At 36.3% G+C, this 21,177-nt stretch overlaps 9 protein-coding genes across 9 annotated transcripts; 4 read left to right on the top strand and 5 right to left on the bottom strand. All coding sequences in view use genetic code 12, as the record gives it.

Annotated features, from left to right (window-relative positions):
• Window positions 1-301: 301 nt before the first annotated feature.
• Window positions 302-1,780, bottom strand: QDR1 (multidrug transporter; the record flags this gene model as incomplete). Its single annotated transcript, XM_001525363.2, has 1 exon — window positions 302-1,780. One exon carries the CDS (start codon window positions 1,778-1,780, stop codon window positions 302-304), a length of 1,479 nt encoding a protein of 492 aa, XP_001525413.2.
• A 1,614-nt stretch (window positions 1,781-3,394) lies between these two features.
• PVL30_002838 (uncharacterized protein) lies at window positions 3,395-5,569 on the bottom strand (the record flags this gene model as incomplete). Its single annotated transcript, XM_001525362.2, has 1 exon — window positions 3,395-5,569. The coding sequence occupies one exon, from the start codon at window positions 5,567-5,569 to the stop codon at window positions 3,395-3,397; it is 2,175 nt and encodes a 724-aa protein (XP_001525412.2).
• Window positions 5,570-8,884: 3,315 nt separating this feature from the next.
• Window positions 8,885-9,619, top strand: NRK1 (ribosylnicotinamide kinase; the record flags this gene model as incomplete). The annotated part of the gene is made up of 1 exon (XM_001525361.1): window positions 8,885-9,619. One exon carries the CDS (start codon window positions 8,885-8,887, stop codon window positions 9,617-9,619), a length of 735 nt encoding a protein of 244 aa, XP_001525411.2.
• Window positions 9,620-9,771: 152 nt separating this feature from the next.
• KRE33 (killer toxin resistant protein) lies at window positions 9,772-12,954 on the bottom strand (the record flags this gene model as incomplete). Its single annotated transcript, XM_001525360.2, has 1 exon — window positions 9,772-12,954. The coding sequence occupies one exon, from the start codon at window positions 12,952-12,954 to the stop codon at window positions 9,772-9,774; it is 3,183 nt and encodes a 1,060-aa protein (XP_001525410.2).
• Window positions 12,955-13,688: 734 nt separating this feature from the next.
• On the top strand, window positions 13,689-15,428 carry PVL30_002835 (uncharacterized protein; the record flags this gene model as incomplete). The annotated part of the gene is made up of 1 exon (XM_001525359.2): window positions 13,689-15,428. One exon carries the CDS (start codon window positions 13,689-13,691, stop codon window positions 15,426-15,428), a length of 1,740 nt encoding a protein of 579 aa, XP_001525409.2.
• Window positions 15,429-15,781: 353 nt separating this feature from the next.
• LSM2 (U6 snRNA-associated Sm-like protein LSm2) lies at window positions 15,782-16,267 on the top strand (the record flags this gene model as incomplete). The annotated part of the gene is made up of 2 exons (XM_061119413.1): window positions 15,782-16,046; window positions 16,215-16,267. 2 exons carry the CDS (start codon window positions 15,782-15,784, stop codon window positions 16,265-16,267), a joined length of 318 nt encoding a protein of 105 aa, XP_060975396.1.
• Window positions 16,268-16,326: 59 nt separating this feature from the next.
• On the bottom strand, window positions 16,327-16,929 carry PVL30_002833 (uncharacterized protein; the record flags this gene model as incomplete). The annotated part of the gene is made up of 1 exon (XM_001525357.1): window positions 16,327-16,929. The coding sequence occupies one exon, from the start codon at window positions 16,927-16,929 to the stop codon at window positions 16,327-16,329; it is 603 nt and encodes a 200-aa protein (XP_001525407.2).
• Window positions 16,930-17,666: 737 nt separating this feature from the next.
• On the bottom strand, window positions 17,667-19,445 carry RFT1 (Oligosaccharide translocation protein rft1; the record flags this gene model as incomplete). Its single annotated transcript, XM_001525356.2, has 1 exon — window positions 17,667-19,445. The coding sequence occupies one exon, from the start codon at window positions 19,443-19,445 to the stop codon at window positions 17,667-17,669; it is 1,779 nt and encodes a 592-aa protein (XP_001525406.2).
• A 718-nt stretch (window positions 19,446-20,163) lies between these two features.
• HAP3 (transcriptional activator hap3) lies at window positions 20,164-20,877 on the top strand (the record flags this gene model as incomplete). Its single annotated transcript, XM_001525355.2, has 1 exon — window positions 20,164-20,877. The coding sequence occupies one exon, from the start codon at window positions 20,164-20,166 to the stop codon at window positions 20,875-20,877; it is 714 nt and encodes a 237-aa protein (XP_001525405.2).
• Between the last annotated feature and the right edge of the window lie 300 nt (window positions 20,878-21,177).

The following is a 21,177-nucleotide window of genomic DNA, read 5'->3' as shown; positions in this document are numbered from 1 at the left end:
AATCTAACAATACGGATCTAAATAAACGAGTAAAACTATTCACCTTGAATCTATAAACTATCTCATCAAACTTGTCGGCAACAGAGATGCCAGGAAAGAAGATCCAAGAAGAATAACCCAAAAAAAGCCAAAAATAGTCTAGATTACGAGCTCCAGCTTGAGTTAATTATAGTATAATATTAATCTATTACTGTATATAATCGTTGTTGATACCAATAATCAAATGTCTATAAATGAACTCTCAATACATTTCCAAAAAAAAAAGAAAAAATGGATATTTCTTTCTTATCAACTTTACAGATTACTGTTTTATTCGTTGTTTTGTCGAACGTAAAACATAGACTAAGCATACATCGCTGATTAAACAAAAGCCAGCAAGTAAGGTATACGTACCTCCGAGATTCAAACTTTTCAACATGTTGTCCAATACTCCGGTGAATAATGCAGCAAGCCAACACCTCATCAAATTCAAACAACTAGCTGATGCACTTCCTTGACCAGGGTAGAGATCCACCAACATTGTGGTGCAGATTGCAATCAACAACGTTGATGAAAAAGAAATGAGAATCGATGATATGATAATCGAGATGATGTGTCTGCGAAATTGAATACACCATCCAAAAATAACGAGACCAAATATCATCAATGTTGCAGGAACTATTGTTAATGTTAATCGGGTCTCTATTATATTGAATGCAGGCCTTTGATCCAAAGGCAAAGACTCGACTTTTTTGTCGTACAAGTTTCTTCGGTGTTTATAGTACCAGTTCATCACCCTCCCAACAAGCAACGATCCAACCAAACAAGCAATACCTTGTGGTAAGTAGATCAATCCAACGTGCATAACAGAATAGTTGTATTTTGAAGATTCTAGCTCTGTGGACAACGAGGCTTGCATAACAGTCCATGCTGCGAAATGCATACCCAGCGGCAACAATGTCAAGAAAATCTCCTTTTTGATGAAAATCTTTAATGGTCCCAATACATTGAAGGGTTTCTTTGCTGCAATGGTCAGTATATCATTAGTCATCTTTTTCCTGAAAAAAGGTAAATAGATCAATAATGATCTGTTTAAGAAATTCCGGGGCATCACTGTGCCATTACCTACAATCCTCCGTGAAGTCTCAGCCAAAAAGCAGATTGCTGCAAGTAAAGTGACACCTCCGCCAATGGCTAAAAAAACAAAAATGGCTCTCCATGTACCGAAGCCAGTAATCAAGGCAGCACCTAGTAACCCCGAAATACCATTGCCCAATAACTGGAATCCTGATACAGCACCAACCATGCTTCCTCTATTCTCTGGTGTACAAACGTCTCCCGAAACACCTGAACTAATGGCAATAACCGGTGCAATTCCTGCAGCTTGGATGCATCGCAACACAGCAAGTAACCAGAACACATTTGCTTGAGATAATGCGATACACGATGCAATATAAATGAGCAAACTGGCCAATAGCACCGGTCTTTTACCAAATGTATCTGCAAGATTTGACGATACCATTGGTGCCAACCCTTGTAGAAGCAAATAACAAACCACCGAGATGTTCATGATCGATTCTGAAGTATGGAAATCCCTGGTCAATGTCGGCAATGCCGGAAAATAAATGGGTGAACTCGAGGTACTCCAGAACCCAATACAACTCAAAATCAAAATGAGTAGCACTTTTTCATTCTTTTCAAATATTGTGTACGGAACTTCATCTTCCTTCTTTTTCTCGTTAATGTCGTTGGATATGTGTGACTTGATTGACTTTTGATCGTCAACTGCTTCCTCGCTCATTTTCCTTCTTAATTCTCCCTATTTTTAAAAATAAAAGCTCTTGTAAAAGTGGTCAAGGCGTGGTTAGTTTATGAAAATCAATTACGCCAACTTTGTTGGGTTCAAAAAATCTGGTTTTCAAGAATAAATCTAAAAAACTTTTTCAAAAGGTTAATGCTGCGATATATATACAACTCTCTCAGCCAGTTATCTCCAAAGCCATATGAAAGGTTCAATTTGATAAGTGCCAACTATGTATATGCAAAAATATGAATGACTCTGTTTATTTTATGGAATCTTAAATAAAGGAAAGAATTTTAAAACTCTCACAGGATTAAACCCAACCTATTCGTCAGCTGTATGAGGCTTATTAAAGCGGAGCTAGAGAGACGGAGAAGCAAAAAGCTATAAGAATATATGAGTACATTTTCAATTCAGGCTTGAAAGAAAGCACTTTGTACATCGTTTAATGTATCTCTGCGGCTTACGTCAGAATTTCTTTTTTTTTTTTCTTTTTTTTTTTGATCTTCCATCTTGAAGTTGATGCCGCATCGGAAAGCTCAAACCGTTTCAGGAATATGTGAATATAAATGATTCTGGTCACGCAGACTAATACTTGATGCGTATTGACTATATAGCATTTACACAAAATGTGTCACCATCATCAATTGACAAGAATATATTGTAGACCACGAGATCAAAGTACCTTTGCTAGGATAGAGTTCAGAACAGTATGAAATACAACAAGTCGTTGGAAAAACAAAAAAAAAAAAAAAGAAGGAACTTCATTCAATTGTGTTATAATCCCGAAACATCGGTGAATCTGATTTATATTACCGTGCTAATTAACTAGATTGGGAAATTATTTTCTATTTGGTGAAACAGATTTTACCATCGTAAACTCCGCGATGCCGACAACAAAAATCTATAAATTTTGCAATGTCTGCCACAAGTATGCTCCTCCATGAAGAAATTTATTTGGGATAGCAGAGTAAGGCATTTGAATTAGCAAACCATGGTGTCACACACATTTATTTGTCTTGTTTTGTCTTGTTTTGTTTTGTTTTGTTTTAATTTTGTTTTAATTTTTTTTTTTTCATCTTTTTGGTCCGTGTATCGTTGCGTAAAAAACGTGAGTCTAGTAAAATTCTTTAACGATTTTAGAAACGATAAAAAGTAAGGGTATAAAACATCTGCTATAAAATGATTTCACCGTCGTTCTATTCCTTGATCCTCTGCTTGACGATAGACCAGATTTTACGCTTCTCTATGGTTGTCTTGATGTAAAAATTCTGCAATAGAGGCAATTGTAGTCCTACTATGGTGAATCTACTACGATGAATATGGATTTATATATGAACAAAATGATTTTGAATAGAATTGAATGTTAAAGGTGGAAACCACAAAAACAAAAAAAAAGAAGGAAAGAAAGAAAGAAAGAAACTCAACAATATAACTAAAGATGGCCAATGTCAACCTTTGTCTAATTTATTTGACTCCACTCCTCCTCACCCCCATTCCCACTGTCTACCATTCAAATTGGACTGACATGTAAACAGCTCTATTTCCTACAACCATAAGTAGTTTAAACATCTGTATTCAGCTTGATTCATGTAGATACTTTTTTGTTTGTATTTATTCCTTCTTTTCCCTATGTGGATTGTTGTACTTGCGCGCTGGAGGATTTTTAGGCGTAGTGATCATAAAGTTTATATTTCCGCCATTATTTTTGGAATTCCGTGGTTTCTTTGATGGCGGTGTATTATCCTTGTCATGCATAAAGATTTTGCCTTTCGATGAATCGGGGGACTCGAAATGGTGCGAGGGAACTTTGTGTTTCTGGGTGTTTGAGGAAGCTGAAGAAATATTAGATGTTGTAGTTTTTGGGATGGCTCCTGATGCTAAAGCAGGTGCTTGAGAAGGTATTGGTTGTGGAGACGAGTGATAGCTGTGGCCAGTAGTGCCAATTGCTGGAGGGTGCAGTGGCATGGATGCAGAAGGGTGTTGACGTTCATGTTGCGGTAATTGTGGTTGTGGTTGTGGTTGTGGAGGTGGCGGTGGCTGTGCTAACGCTAGTGCTGATTGCAGTTGCTGAAGCAGTTGTTGTTGCTGAAGATGATGAGGAGGAAGAGGATTAGGAGGAGCAGCTGCTGAAGCAGCATTGTTAGCAATTAGTGTGCCAGTTGGTATACCATAACCTTGAGGAGCACCGTTGGAGGGTGACGTATTTACGTAATATGGGTATGACTGAGGAATGAAATTCGAGCTTGTCCCGCTTATGCTGTTGTGGTTGTTGTTGTTAGGGGGGTATCCTTGTTGATATACAACTTGGTAAGTTGGAGAGTACGGCGACAGGGTCTGGTTGTTGGTGCTCTGTGCAGGTACACTTCCCAGTCTTTGTGGGGGTGGGGGTTGCGGTAAATATTGTGCGTGGTTGTGCGCGTGGTTTTCATCATGGTTGTGACTATGAGCAGGGCCTTGGCTGTGACCAAAACTTTGGTTCGGAGCATGAGGCATTGGTGGCGGTGGAATTGCCTGCGGTGTAGCATAGTAGTGAGACTTCAGTGATTGAGGAGTGTACTGTCCGGCAGCCATCACTGGCAGCTGCAATTGCAGCTGCGCTCTTTTAGATTGGTGAATAGATGGTGAAGTGCGGTTGAGCACCAAGTCAATCCGCGGTTGGAAAGTTGATGAGGTTGGGACCGGCAATGATGCTCTTTCTGGAGTTGATTCAGGTTTTGCAACACTTGAAGATGGCATACTAGACTCGCTACTATTGCTATCAGAAACCACGCGTCGATGAGTCAAGATAGGCAGCTTGTCGGGTGACCTTACTGGCGATACAAATGCGCTTGCTGCTTTGATGTTTTGTGTTGTTTCTGAAAATGATGGAAGTTGTGTATCTGAATGGTGTCGATTGATATTTGTAGCTGTATAACCTTGAGCTAAGCCGTGCGATGTATGGACTAAGTTGCTAATGAATGCGCTTGGATTATTTTGTAAGCGATCTGTACTGTGCGCCACAGTATTTGTGTCAATATATTCCGAGGCAAAAATGTATGGAATCAAATCGCCGCTTATATGCATATCTTTGGCTAGCGATAAAAGTTCTTTTGTTTTATCATTTAATTCCTTTTGGGTCTCCAATTGTTTTGTTTTTTCTTTTTCAATCTGAAGATTTATCAAGCTCTGTAAGTTTTCGGTATTGTATGGCCAAGGGAGGTCATTATCTTCCAATTTGATATCAAGTACTTTGGATAATTTTTGGTTGAGCTGGTCTCGAGTCCATGCTGTTCTTGGTTCCTGTGATTGTTTTGTTTGGTCGCTCTTAGTATTACTAATACTAGAACTACTACTAACACGCCCAACCGCGCGATCATTACCACCACCACTATTAATATTAGTATTATTATTAGAATTATTATTATTATCTGAGTCGTTGTTGATAATGTTCTGCAATGCTTGTGAATGCATCAGTGATTGGTGTCCGTAGTGTTTATACAGCGTGCCATCGACTTTGAATTTTTTCAAGCTACTAAGAAAATCGATATTGGATGGTGATGTTCTCTTTGCGGCGTGGGTTTTTGAGTTTTCTTCGTCTGTTGGTGAAGGTGTTGTGAATTCCAGAAACTTTTTAGGTTGAGCAGGATTGGTCACATTTGTTGTTGTTCCTGTCGACGACGACGATGTTGCTGCTGCTGCTGCTGCTTTTGTTGTTGTTGTAGTAGTAGTTGAGGGAGGGTTTATGTTTGATTTGTTACTGTTTGTGTTTTGCAGTGGACCCAAATCGTCGGTTGGGGAACCACTCATGAGATTTATTATAGACAACACCTTGGAAACTAATTTTGAATGGTATTATCGGTACTATGGTCTGTAGGTATAGCCCACTTTTGTTTTTGTTTTTGTTTTTGATTTTTATAAACTGGACAAGATGCTTAAAAGGGATTATAAAAACAAGAACGAGAACAAGAACGAGAACAAGAACAAGTTAACAAAATGTGATGCAAGTTCCAAGTAATTGTGTTTTAAAGTGACTTGTGGTTTTTTATTTCCTTTTTTCGTTGGTGTATGAAAAAAGAATGATGAAAAGGATTATAAAGCGAGTGAAGTCAGTAGTATTTGACAATATTGGAAAAAAAAAAATTTGTTCTCAAAGGGTTCGAACACGGAGGAGAAAGAAGATGGTATGGGCAGGGTATGAGGAGGGTATGAGTGAATGAGGATATAAATATAATTGTAATGACAAGGGTGAAAACAAACAATATGGAGACCCCAGTTGCAAAGTAGTTGAACTTTCTATGGATAAAAAGAAAATAAAAATAAAGACAAGTTCTTTTGTTTTTGGCAAGACCTATAACAATTGGTCAAACGGGGGAATTGGGCTATATTAAATATATACATAGATTGTGGTAAAAAAAAAAATAAACTAAAGTTGAGAATGAAATGTGAGTAGATAGTGATGGAAGGAATGTACTGTTTGCTTTTCCGGAGGATAGAAGTCCAAGGATCATTGTGTTTGCTCTAGTCGTATTGTTTTAATAATTGTATGTGTTTGTTTGTGTTTGTTTTTTTTTAGCTCAGACTATCTTGTAGCTGTACCTTTTCACTGTATGAGCTGCTTGTGATTGTTGGGTTGTTACTTGTTTCTTGTTGTTGTTGTTGTTGTACCTTTTTCTTTTGCTCCGTCATCAGTTTGAGTTGTTTAGTTTCAACACTATTTATAAAAAAAAGCTCTGTGCTGAATTTCCTATTGAAGTTAAGAAAGTTGAAAGGCTGCGAAAAGAGGAAATAAATTGATTATGTGTTTGTACATTTTATCATGATTTTAGCCACTATGCATCAAAAATATATAATTGAAAAAAATAAAGAAAAAAATAAAAAAAATTAAAAAAATTAAAAAAATTAAAAAGCTACAAAATCCAGGCACACGGTTTGGCTCAATTTTGTTTTTTTGTTTTTTTTTTTCAATCTTATGGAGCATTATAGAACATATATGCAAATATGGATGTAGTTATGGATATAAATATATTTTATACAGCCCTAGAATTGTCGGGAATGGAGGCACTTTCACATGAAACAAACACAGAGTGTAAACCAGAACCAGAACAGCGCATTCTTAGTATATTATCTCAGTTGTGTTTCTTTTTTTTTTTCTTCTCTTTTTCTTTGGCTTTCAATTCCAGTCCTTAGTGGTATCTGACTCTAATGTTCACTTTTCGTTTCCATTAATGCGTTTGCCAAGCTGGAAGTGGAAGATTGTACAAAAAAAAAACAACGGTATATTCTCTACTATCTGAAAGAAGGTTTGCTATTATATAGTTTTGTAGACCGTGAATGGAGCTTAAACTTTCTCCTTCTATTCTTTTCTTTTTTGGAGGGGGCAAAGGTGAAAAATAAGCTCTTGTATGAATAAATATCTTTTTTTTTTCTGTTGTATGAACAATAGAAACTAACTGAAAGAAAGCATCGTTGGCGATTTACTTCTTTGTTCTTCATCATAGGAAGAAATGAAAAATATAAGAGAGAATTAGAGTCAAATGTTGTAGAAAACCTAAAGGAGAGTCTTTGTATCTGTGTCTGTGCATGTGTATGTAAATGTGTATGTAAATGTGTATGTAAATGTGTCTGTATCGGTATCTGTGTCTTTGTGTCAATTATGGGAAGCTGCAGAGCTTGAGCGCCAATTTCCTAATTAGGAAAAGAGATTGAAAAAATTAAAAAAATAAAGAGTAAAAAATAAAATAAGAATTAGATTAACAGAAATACATGGACCTGAACCTGCTTACTCATACCAATAAAGTCTACTATCCAATTGCAAAAATTTCAAATTTAATAATAATAATAATAGTAGATAAAGAACAAAACAAAAAGGAAGAAGAAGGGGGAAAAAAAAAAGAAAATAGAGCTAAGGCAAAGGTATACAATGGAACAAAGAACAGAACAAAAGAAACCAGTGAAAAGATGGAAATTTTATAAAAGTGCATTCATACCTTCAAAATGTCTCTCTGCTACATGATGTAGTGGAAGAAGAGTTTTGGTAAACACTCATATTTGTTTTTTCCGTTCCCAGCATTACAACACCTTTTCATCTCTTTTTCAACCAACCCATAAACTGTTACCCAGCAACCATACTGATAAAGTAGTAAAAAGTGGTGAAATTATAATTCTCGTATATTTCCTTTTTCGTACTTCCTCACCGGTGATTCTCTACTAAATTTGCTCTAACTTGCATTTTAAACGCGATATCATTTTTTTGTTAGTTATCTCCGAAATTCTAAATCTATAGCAACTCCAAGTCTTTCTTCCTATTCATTGAACAAAAATATATGAAATCATATATTAACATTGTTAGTCACCATCGCCGTCGTCGTTACTTTTCTTTTGACTGAGAAAAATAAGAAAAGAGTGGAAGATAAAAGAACATCAAAAATACAATACAAAAATATATTACAAAAATACAATACAAAAACAGGTCATGGAGCATGTTGACGAAAGCAGCTTATACTGCCTCATGATCGACATTCGGAGTTAAAATCATTTTGTATACAAAATATAACTTCTACCTTGAAAGTTGTAACTTGTGGCATGTGGCACGTGGAATGTGGAATGTGGATTGTGGAATGTGGCTAGAACCAAATTGTAATGGAAAAGAACATACGTTATAGATAAAAACACTCATTCAGGTCTAGACTAATTCCCTTTGCATCATATTTAAGTAATCAGGTGAGTTCCAATCTCTACAACATATTCTCTTTTCTCTTCACACACTTATAAACGCCAAAAGTACTATTCTTGTTGTTCTTGTTCTTGTTCTTTCTTTCTTCTTTTGATGGATAAATGGTGTATCTCATTGATGTCAGCAATTAACAGTGCGCGAATGAACAAGTATAAAAACTAAAGAAGTTGAAAAAAGGAAAAAAAAAAAAAAAAAATTGCAACAAATCAAAAATAAAAAGAGAGATAACAACTCAAATTTTAGTTTGTATGAGAAACACAATTTGTATTGATTTGAAAAAAAACCTCCATTTTATCCTTCTCTTTCTCCTTCTCATTTTCTATTTCAATTTCTATTTCGACGCCTCCGCCTTGTTTTCCCTACCCACCTTTTGACTTCTACATGCCTTGATGACAGCATCCAAACCAGAAAATGTCATTCTCGTTGCATTTGGTGGTCCTTCGTCCAGTGGGAAAACAACAGTTGCAAAGACACTAGCAGCATTGTTACCGCATGTCACTTTGATCCACCAAGACGACTTCTACCTCGCTGACAGTCAAATTCCTATTGACAAAGCATCTGGGTATCAAGACTGGGATTGTCCAGAAGCCCTCAATTTCGACAAATTCAAAAAGTATCTTACTGTACTAAAAAATGGTGAAGGAGAACCTCCAATTGACTCAATCCAACCAGATGATTTGGATTTGAAGTTGCTGTCAAATGAAATTGAAGCAATAAAAACCATTGCAAAAGAGCACGAAACAAAGTTCAACAATGGCAAACAGAAACACATATACTTTATCGATGGGTTTATGCTTTTCCATGATCCAGAGATTACGAATCTTTTTGATGTTAAGCTTTTTTTCCACGCTAGTTTTACAACATTGAAACGACGAAGAGAAGCAAGAAGTGGCTACAACACAGTCGAGGGTTTCTGGACTGATCCTCCAGAATACTTTGAAAAAATTGTGTGGCCTGCATTTGAATCGAGTCACAAGTACCTATTCACAAACAATGATGTCGAAGGCCAGTTGAACCCAAAAGTAGCGGCACAGTACAAGATTCACGATGTTAAAAACGAGGATGGTTGTAAACTAATAGACCTTGTAACGTCCGCTTTAAATATTATTATACACGAAATATAAACAAAATTGAAAAGTAAAGCAAATTTGAAGAGTAAAATAAATTTGAAAAAAGTAAAAAAAAATAAAAAGAAAAAAAGGCAATATACAAATTACAATTTTCAATTTACAGACTACAAATCATAAAACAATAATTTCTTAATCTAAACCTGAGTCTATTTCTTACCCTTCTTGGACTTCTTGGCCAATTTCATCTCCTTTTCGTAAATATCATTGGCACTTTCTGCGGATTTCCTCTTACCCTTTTTCACACTAACGACACCAGTACCATTCAGCTTGTTACCCTTAGTGGCAGCTTTAGACATTGACTTTTCGTCCCACTCCTCATCGTCAGCAATTGCATACTTTTCAAGGTTCAATGCATTGATCAATTCCTTTTGTTTCTCCTTCATCTCCGAAATAGCTTGATTTCCCGCTTCGTCCAACTCTTTATACATCTTTTCTTCAACATTACCATCAAACTCTTCTGCCTCTTGTCCAACTTCTTCATCCATTATGTCTTGGTCAACTCCTTCGAGTTCCTTTACTTGTTCATCCTCCAATTCAGGCATCTCCTCTTCGATAGCTTTGGACAAAATGCCTCTGAAATATGTGGAAAACTTTCTAATAATCTTTGCAAACATTGCCATTGCTTGATTCGAAGGCAAATTGAGTTCCTGTGCAATTTGGTCCATATTCTTATGTTGTAAACCAATAGCCAACAAGATTGCAGATTGAACAGACGACAAGCTAATCTCATTGTTTGCTCTCTTGGAAAAGTAAAGTTGAGCAATCAATGGCAACATATCAACAATAACATGGTAATCCAACAAATTGTTGGCATAAGAATCAAGTCTCTTCAAATCAAAAGGCGACAACAATTCATCCAACTGAGCTCTAGTTAATGGCTTGTTTACAACATCCTCGCCTTCGCCCTGCTCTGTGGCCTCAATAAGACCAAGTGCTTGTGAAGCTTGAAATTTCTTAAACTCGTATGCCAAGAGTTGTAAAAACCTCTTGTGAAAATCTTTCGAAAACTCATGCAACCACTTATCCTCTCTATCTGGCAAAGCCTTTAGCACAACCTCGGTATGCTCTCCGGTTAAATCATTGGCAGTTTGTCTCAAGTATACAGGAGTGAAACCAGCTTTTTTCCAAAACTTGTGCAATTGCGAGGTAAAACCATACGAAACACCCATGTAGTCCAAATAATATGGTGCTTTTTCAGAAAGTTTCAATAATAATGGTGGCAAGGACTTGGCGTCTCTCAAGGTAATCTCGTCCTTCAAAGATGCACTGGCAAGTTCCTTATCAGTAACTCTTGACAATGTATGATCATTCAACTCCAGAGACTCGCTAATGTCAGTAAACTTACCTGAATAGTAATCCATCAATAAATCCATTGCTCTTGAACCGTAACCCATACCAGCATATTCTGGGTTTGTTGCAATTCTAACAATTCTGGCACCAGACAATGATGCAAACTCTTCATCTTGAAACTGTTGGGAAATCAACCATGGAATCAAATCACCACCTGCACGTTGTCCTCGGCTCAAGGATTTCCTAACACTCTCTTTAGAAATCTGCCCTTCCAAAGCTAACTGAATAACACACAATGGGTCGGGAATTTTATTATCACCTTCTTCAATTGGTGGCAAAAGAACAAATAATTGATGTGCTGGTGCATCCGACATTAATTGCAAATCATTTGGCGAGTTTTTATAATGCGAAGCAACATATAACGCCATCATTTTCTGCAAAAATGCTTCAGATACCGGATGGTATGAAAACAATGTATCTCTATTGACGAAAAACAAGTTACATTGTGATGGATGAGGAGTTCCCTTGGCAGCAAATTTAGCGTTCCTCGATAATGATACGTCCAAGCACAAAAGTTTGTTGAGCCATTTTTCAACTGGATCACCCGGCGCATATCTAATTGGCTCATCCAAAACAACCTCTTTCAAATTTCTAGCTAATTGGACACCAGCTTGAAGATTGCTCAGTTTATTGTCTCTCGAAATGATTTCTGTATCGGCCGGGGTATTTCCAACTTGTTGCTGTTGTCTCAACTGTTGTATCAATTTCAACGACAAGGAACGACCTGTTCCTTCGTACCCATTGATAGTTGAAGCCATGAATACCAAGTATGGACCCATCAACTTCTTGACAATTGGAAGAGGGATAGCGGCTGCTTCATCGATAATCAATAACTCTGCTTGACCAAGAACATAGTGGTCATTTGGTGAAATATATTGTATGGTCTGTCTGTGTTCTCGTTTGATGTCAACGCGCACTACCGCCTTGTTGAATGAAGGGTTGGTTGATTGAATTATATCGTAATCCATGTGCTCGGTGTATCCCAAGGCATCGAACCCTTTGAATACAAACTCAAACAATGTTTTCAAGTTCTCTGGTGAAGGCGAAGTAACAAAGATGTTAGAGTATCCTTGTGATACTGCTGCAGCAATAGCAATACCCAAGGCAGCAGACTTTCCTCGACCTCTACCTGCTGTCAAAGTTACTGTACTTCGTAAACTTTTCTCTGTTATAACATCAATAAATGTCAAAATGGCCTGCGCTTGATTAATGGTTTTTGCCAAACTCACAAGGTTTCCTGCAGGTTCAACATCGGCTAAACTTTCTTTTAGCTCTTTAAGTTCTTGCGCCTTTGGTGACAATTCATCGTCATCTTTGGGTGGTAAACGTTTAATATGTTTACCTCCCGATATTGGGAGTACATTTAATTCATCATCGACTACTAAACAATTACTGCACGATCCCAATGAAAGCAAAAACCTCTCATTGAATCTGGCAACAACGTCGTCATGTGCCTCTGTCCTATATCTCGAGTGTATATCCATGCTCATGGTATACAATTGCTTTAAAGAAGTCATGCTCTTGAGCAAGATGACTACCAATCCACCACCTTCAACTGTTTCTATCGTTCTTGCCAATAAGTTGGGAGTCATTGCTTCGAAATCTTGCAAAATACACATACCATATGTGTTACCCAAGATCTTATCTGTTTCCTTGTAGTACACATAACGGATGTGCTGGTTTGATATAAATGCTTCAAATGGGTCCTGGTCGTTAACTTCCCTAATACCTCTTTTGATATCTTTTTTTATCTTTGCCTCTCTTTTCTGTCTATGTGATGTAAACCCCAACAATTTCTTTTTGTAAGCCCATAAGACGGATTTGTTCATTTTCAAATCCGAACTCATCATCAAATAGTGCAAGTTTGGCAACTGATTACGTGCCTTATCGCCCACAATGACAAAGAAAGATCTTTGCTTCTCTTGCACACCGTTACGTATGAGCGCAGGGATACGCGCATCGATAGCTTTTTTGCCCATGACTTGAAAGTTGAATTCTTGTTAATGGAAGGTTTAGATAACAACAAGAGTTGTTGTGACTTTTCTTTAGTAGGTTGTAATGGTGGTGCTAATGTTATTAGTGATGAGAGAGGAAGTGTTTTTTTTAAAAGACTGATGCCTAAAAAATAAAGGGCTCACGATGCGATGTGAAGTGATGTGAAATAATGTGAATGCTACCAATTGTTGCTGCTTTTTTTATTTTCTTCTCAGATTGTTGTAATTTTAATTTTCTGTTTTCTGGTTTGAGTTTTGAGTTTTGAGTTTTGTTTTTTTCGGAAACTGCTGCACAAATTCTCTACTACAATATTTTGCAATAGATAAATGGAGAAATCGATTTTGATAACATCTCTGATCAACTTTATACCACGGCTTGGTCAAAACTAGTCACATCATATATCAATTTGTAAACACAATATGGTTTGGTTCACTTAGTTTGAGGTCTAATTTCCAATATCAATTGAAGTTTTGACAAATGTGTAGAATATTATTCCCTTTATTAAAATTTTATCTTTAACATTGTAAAGTTTTGGAAATTTTTAGATTTTTTTTTCCTTCTCTTCTTATTTGTAAGTATAATTTTTTTTTTTGCTGCAAAATTTTGCAAATAAATTCAAAATATGTTTTTTTTTTTTTTTTTTTTTTTTGACTTAGCGTTAAAACACCAGTTACCAGCACGAATAAGAATACAAGAATAAAAAGAAAAGCAAGAAAGTATGCCACGAACATCGAAAACCTTACGATCTTCCTTTAGATCTGATCCCGTTTACCCATCAGCAAATTTGGAAGAAAGAAATTCAAGCTCTAAACTTAGCTCGAAACTGAGACTTGCACCGCGATCAATTCATCAGTTCAAAATTGGGCCTCCATTTGGCGCTACTAAAAGTGTAACGCCATTACTCCTCAAGTCTGACCATCAAAAAGAAGTTTATCCAAGAATACATGCAAGGATTGACAGAGGGTTTGATGAAATTAACCATGAGTGGATAGGCTATAAACGAAATTATTTTTCGGTAGTGGCATGTTTTGATTTTGAACACTGCGGGACAAAGAAATCAATCTTTCAAGAGCACGGTTTCTGCATAGAGTTTGAAGGTGAAAAGAGAGTGGTTAAACAATTAGCACTTAGATTGGCTGGAAAGTATGCCGATAATAAGCACGGAGAGGAAGTAAAGCTCGTGCAACATACTACAAAGAGGGATAAAGGTCCTGTGTCGGAGCCGCCTATTATTCCGGCGATCTCGGGGAACTTACCAAGCCACCTCCTAATCAAACAAAGCGCCAACTTGCGTAAACAGTCGAGGCTCCAAGAACTAAAGCACTTGTATGAGTATACACCAAACGCCATACCTGTTAAAACAGCTGATTCAATTCTTAGATCATATGACAAAGACAAGTCCTTGGTAAAAGTTGCAAAGTACGATAGACTTCAATTTACATCCTATACACCTTCCAACCTTTATTCTTCACCAGCTAAGGACACCAATTACATTCTGGGTAAAAATTGTGGTAAATTTATCTTACAAGTTCAATTACTTGCTGAATTGCAAAACGACAATACTACAATTATAGACCCGGTAGCTACATACGCGGTAATTGCTGTAGCAAACACCACTCCTTTTCAAATTAGGAATAGAAGTTTTTCTAAATTTGATGAAGGTGTTTCACATATCCATTATGATAGTAATATCAATGGTGACAATGATAGTAAAGATGATAGCGGGGTTTCCCATAACAATGGCACAGAAAGGAAAATGAAGGGCTCTCCATTGAAACGGATATCCACAAACCTATTGAGCAACACAATCTCCGATAACGATGATCAAACTTTGATTCTTAACAGTTCATTGATGTTGGAGGTTCAAGAAGATAAGAATGTAATGGACTCGAGCACCCCTAAGAAACTCACCAAAAGAAACTCATATGAATCGCTGGGGGTTGAACTAAAATTTGAAAAAGTGCAAGGAGAAAATCTAGAGTTGGAACTTGAATTTTTCACCGAGTACAACCATACAAATTCCATGCACTTTGAGCATCACCCTTCTACAAATAGTTCAGAGACTGAGACTGAGATGGAATCAAAGTTGGAGCCGCTTGAAGCTAACTATTACTTGTCTAAATTTCCATTAGGTTCTTGCTCATCTCCTTGTTCAAGTGGAACATTTGCTTCCGGTTTTTACAACCAAATATTTGATTCAGACCTTTCACAAATTGACACCTACACGATTCCTTCCTCACCTCAAGGAAGTATTAGCAAAGGTTACTACTACTACAACAGCAGCAGCAGCAGCAGCAACGACCATTGTAAAAATAAGGATAATAATGATAATAACAGTAATGAAAATAATAAAAATATTAACACTAATGATGATGATGATGATGATTGCTACAACAAAGAATACGACTTAAATTGCATTACACCAGAAAGATTTTCTGAATTCTGTACGTACCATTAAATTAATCTATTCAATACATTATATCACTATGTAAACCAGAACTTTAAAGTGAGTATTGCAAATTGGTGCAACATTTGTGATTATATAACCAAATCTCTCGCTCTTGTGGTTCATAGTAAGCGCAACAAAAAAATAAAGAAAAAAATAAAGAGGAATGCATATATATTTATGTATATATATACACATCTGGGTATATTTTCAAGAATGGAAAAGAGAGAGAGAGAGAGAGAGAGGGACAAGCCTAAAGAAAAAAAAAAAACTTAATAATAATTATTATCAATTAGAGTGTTCAAGAATAACTTTGAACATCGACAATCAGCAATCGATATTTATAAATCCAAACCATCAAGAAGATGTTATTCTTTAGTTTTTTCAAGACCTTGGTAGACCAAGAGGTGACGGTTGAACTCAAAAACGATATGGAGATCACGGGAGTGCTAAAATCCGTTGATCAATTTCTTAATCTCAAGTTGGACAATATCAAGTGTAACAACGGAGACAAGTATCCATACCTAGAAGCAGTAAAGAACTTGTTTATCAGAGGCTCAACTGTGCGATATGTGCACATAAATCCCAACTTGGTCGATTGCACATTGCTTCAAGATGCATCGAGGAGAGGTATGTGCTAGATTATTTTCATTATTCAATTTCCACTGGTAATATTGTTATTTCCCTATTGCTTTATTATTTTTTTTTTTTTAAAAAAAAATGAAAAGAACTGCAATCATAAAGTTAGGGGAAATGCAAAGATGAAACCAACGCGCAAATACTAACATTCTTACAGAGGCTATGGTGCAAGCATCGAAATGATTACAAGGCCGAAATGTCTAAAGAAATAGTTATATTTAGAAAATGAAAGTATAAATTTTACGAGAAAAGTTTTTATATAAAGCAGCTTCTATTTTTTGGGGGTCATTAGTCGTGCTTCGCAATTCGCCCTAGTGTGTCCAGTCATCTTACAAAATGAGCAAGTAACTTTATTTTTGCTTTTGCTTTTGCTTTTGGAATTGGAATTGGAATTGGAATTGGAATTGGAATTGGAATTGGAATTTGAATTTGAATTAAAATTCGAGGCGTTTTTCAATTTGTCTGCGCTTGCGTTTTGATTTTGATTTTGATTTTGATTTTGATTATGCAAGCCAAATTGTCTCAGAGAAGCTTGATTGGGGATTGATTCAGATGAAAATGTTGTGGTTGGCCTCTTTTCAATTTGCACTAGTCGTTTAGGTAGTAATATATAATCACTTTTATCGTTATCGTTTCTATGTACTGTTTCTTGGCAATTGGGACATTTTATGGGTTGCACAAGTATGTTTGCAAGTTCCTCATCTGATATGCTTGAATCTGACTGTATGAACTCTTGTGGTAGATTATTGATGCAGTCGTTAACGATTTTCAATCGGGCATTATACTGAGTTTTTAAATTGCGTAGTTCCAAATCCTTCTGAGCAATGTGTTTGGCAAGCTGATCCAACTCTCGTTGCAACATTTCGACGGACATCTTGGTGGTATTGAACTGGAAAAAAGAGTTGCTAAGCCAGTATCAAGGAGTTTCTACTTGATGAGGAACAAGGGCATAAAGGTTTATCCAATCGGTAAAAGTTAGAGCTCTAATGTTTGTGATGTGTTTAGGGTTATCAGTATAAAAAAGAAAGGAAAAAATGAAGAGAAGAAAAAAATAAGTAAAGAAATAAAGAAACAAACAGATGAAAGTAAGGCATACATTGTCAAATAGACTAGGCACTGAAATTTTGGAATAGTTGGCTGTGATGGCTTTTAGTGGAAGTGTACTTCTTGCGCACTCTCAGATTTGTTAAATTGTGTAAAAGATTCTCTTGAGTTTTTTCGCTGTGTTCAAAGTGTCCAGTTCGATCCTCGCGGTTTGAATTTTCTTGACTACTTGAGGAATCAGTACTGTCAGATTCAGGTAATTAATAGCACCACCACTGGAGGGAAGCAATTCAGCACAGTAATGCTATCCGTGACGGAGGCGATACTGGATGGCACATTGTTCCGTTAGTTAATAGTCTGGGAAAGCCTTAGTGTGACGACTCTATTTTTTTTTTCCTTTTTTTTTTATTTATTTCTTTCATTTTTGCTTCTTACGGCCCCTCTGAAACTTATTCATTTATGTAAACTCTTGAAAAAAATCTATATTATTTTTTTTGTACATGTCTATATTTATAAATGTCTATCTAATTTTAAACGAAAAAAAGAAAAGAAAAACACAAACTATCTTCACTCCTCTTTTAAATGAAATACTCGCCTCACGGCATGTTGCAACTTTTGTCGCTCAAGTATCACCAAGTTCAGCAACAAAATGCCAGACCATATAGTGCTTTTGAGTAATTCTTGCCAATCTTGTGTGAAAAAGGATGTCTTCCTAAACACAAACCAATACTGACCAAGCCAGGTGGCAGCCATGATACCAACAGATGGAGTAATATAGCTTACCGCTTTGCCAAAACTGAGCTTAATTCCGCCCTTGCTGAAAAACTTTTGAAGAGTGAAAAAACAATATATGATTCTCAAAGACATATTTGCTATATTTGCAATCATCAACCCCGATAAGCGGAGGTTCCAAACCAATATGAGGTAGTAAGAAAGAGCCAAGACTAACACCGTGGCCACCGTCATAAACTTGGAATACCTCAGTATATCTTTTGGTGTTGCTAAGCTAGTGAAAAATGCTTCAAAAACACCATTAAACGCTAGGAATGGGATATAGGTGATATATTGTGGAAACAATGAAAAGATATCGGTCTTGTCCCAATTATTTTTGTTGCCTAATAAGAGTTTTAATAAGAATGGCCCATTGGTAACTCCAGCAAACAAAATTACCAAGCACAAATTGAAATAAAATAAGCTTACCATCTTTATATATGTAAATGCTTGCATATAGGAGTCATTTGTAATAGTTGTACCAGATGTAGTGGTGTTTTGTGTAATTTTGTCTTTAACAGAGGTTGCCTTCTCCCCGGATCCATCAAGGGTATCTTCTTTCTTGGCCTGGCTCATAATCTTGGTAAGCATGAGCCTCGTTGCTTCTTCCAACGGTTGAAATAAGAGCCTGGCAATTATGGAACCATAATTTGAGACAACTGCATAAGCTCCTTGTTCCTCAATAGTGCACATGTAACTGATCAAAAGTGTGTCGCCCTCAGTCAATATTTGCTTGAAAATCATTTGCAAAAAAAAGCTCTGAAACATGTGCAAGATTTGAGGTTCAAAGTAATTTTTTTCCCCATTAGTGGATATAAGCTTATACCTCAAACAAGTTTGATTTAGCTTATTAAAACCTTGAAAAGAAAATGCATAAAGAATCAACAATGTTCCGGCGTAAGCTAGTTGACCCAACATGAAGGATAAAATTGCTGCACCATTAAATTCAGATCCCTCAAAGTAACTGGCTGACAGAAAAACACAGGCCACTGTTACAGTACACTTGAGAATCATTGCAGTGCTTTCAAATTTGGACCTTTTGCCAAAATCTAATTCGTATTGATAAACACAATATATTGGTTCCACGAGCAACTCGGCAATTATCAGGAATATTAGCACTAGCACTGACAAGTTCAGAAAGGGTAACTTCAAAAAATGTTGCTGAAAATTTGATGATAAGTAGCCTTGTAGATACCCAACTATAATGCTTACCGGTATAGAAATGAATATTGAAAGGAACCCCAAATTGAGTACTTCTTGTAACCTCTTTGTTCTCGGTTGAGTGGCATTGACACGTTGAACAGATAGCCTAATTGCTTCCCGACTGAAAAATAGTATAGTGGATCTTATTAGATCCAAATATGCAGCTATGCCAAAGATGGATGGTGAAATGAAACGGATTAAGGCGTGGTTCAAGACGAAAGTAAACAACTTTGTAATCACTTGTACAATGATCAATAAAGAAACACCTTTTGTAGATGCCTCCACTACATTCTTGTCATCCATTGCTTTTCCACGACTAGTCGTAGGCGTAGATTGAGAAGTTATTGGAGATTTACTGTTTCGCTGATTCATGAGGATAGTTCTTAGGTGTGCTGGTGTTTAGTATCTTAGTTTAACAAATAATGTTGTTTCAAAAAAGGTATTGTTGTTACAGCAATTGCTGCTTGACATAAAACTTGCAGCCGTTGTTTTTTTCTTTTTTTTCTTTTTCTCTTTTTCTTTCCGGTCTGTACCTTAACTCTATATAACTTCACCAACACTTACCCTATGAAAACAGAACGCAAAGGTGATAGATTGAAATTGAATCGATTTTGAGGGGAGGGAGAGGTCAGAACAAAAGGAACAAAAAAAAAATAATAAAAAATAATAAAAATAAAAAATAATAAAAAAGAAAAATGTGCCGCATTTTTCGGCCCTTGTCGTTCTCTTTCCATACAAAAAGAAAAAGGAAAAAAGAAGAAAAGAAAATAAAAAAAGAAAATAGCATACAAAACCTCGATTTAGCCATTCAAGAACTAGATAATAGTAATAACCAAAAGATTGCAAAAATAAGCAGACTGCAATATTGCATAGACATTTGAGTCAACAACATTTATCAGTACTGAATAGGATTTCCATTCATATTTGATCATATTTGTTTGCAACTAGCCACACAAGGTTCAGTAGTAAAGATTGAATACAAGGTTTTACTTTATTAGTTTGATTTTTTTTTTTTTTTCAAGTTATTGTTTTTATTCTTGTCTTTACAAGAATTCACATTTATTACAATAACAACCATAAGGTGTTTAAAATGGACAAAAGAGATGTTGAGCTTCGAGAGCAAGATCGATGGTTGCCTATAGCCAATGTGGCAAGACTTATGAAGAATACACTACCGCCTACGGCCAAGGTGAGTAAAGATGCTAAGGAATGCATGCAAGAGTGTGTTTCTGAATTTATCTCTTTTATAACGAGTGAAGCTAGTGATCGGTGCCTACGAGAGAAAAGAAAAACTATTAACGGTGAGGACATATTGTATTCCATGTACGACTTGGGGTTTGAAAACTATGCAGAGGTTTTGAAAATCTATTTGGCAAAGTATAGAGAGCAACAGGTATTGAGACAAGAGAGAGGGGAGACGAGAATGACCAAAAAGCAGTTGAAACTTCTTGCAGCACAGCAAGCTGAGGCACAGGCATTGAGTGGGATGGACGATACGAGTGAAAGCACAGATGCGATGGAGAATTTTGAGAATGGGGAAAATAGTGAAAACGGAGTAGAAGAGTCAAATCAACGGGAGCAATTGGGTTCTAACCTCGAGGAAGAAGAAGAAGAAGAAGAAGATGAAGATGAAGAAGAACATGTCGAGAAAGAGGGAGATGCTCGTGGTAACGAGCACAACCAAGTTTACGAATCAGTCGAATCGTTGGAAGATGTAGATGCAGCAGTTCCCGAGATTGAAAGTATGAACACTATTCCACTAGTGGAAGCACCCGTACCGAGTACGGATACTATGGAGAGTTGATGTTGGAGATATGAAAATCTTGTCACTGAGACGAAAAAATTATACAAAGAAAAAGAAAAAGAAAAGGAAAAAGAAAAAGAAAAGGAAAAAGAAAAAGAAAAGGAAAAAGAAAAAGAAAAAAGAGAAGGAAAAAGAAAATGAATAATAACCTTATTACTATAACGTTGGGAAACAAACTTGAAAGTGTCACCACGATGAGGTAGATATTCGAAATTGCTTGTTAACAAACAATGTAATGCTTTTTGCAAAAACCAATTGTATAAAGTTTTTTATTCAAGTAAATCCAATGAAACTTCTAGT

This window comes from Lodderomyces elongisporus, chromosome 3 (assembly GCF_030384665.1).
Source record: "Lodderomyces elongisporus chromosome 3, complete sequence".
NCBI lineage: Eukaryota > Fungi > Ascomycota > Pichiomycetes > Serinales > Debaryomycetaceae > Lodderomyces > Lodderomyces elongisporus.
Note: the sequence above shows the minus strand (reverse complement) of the source record. Positions and strands in the feature narration are given on the sequence as shown.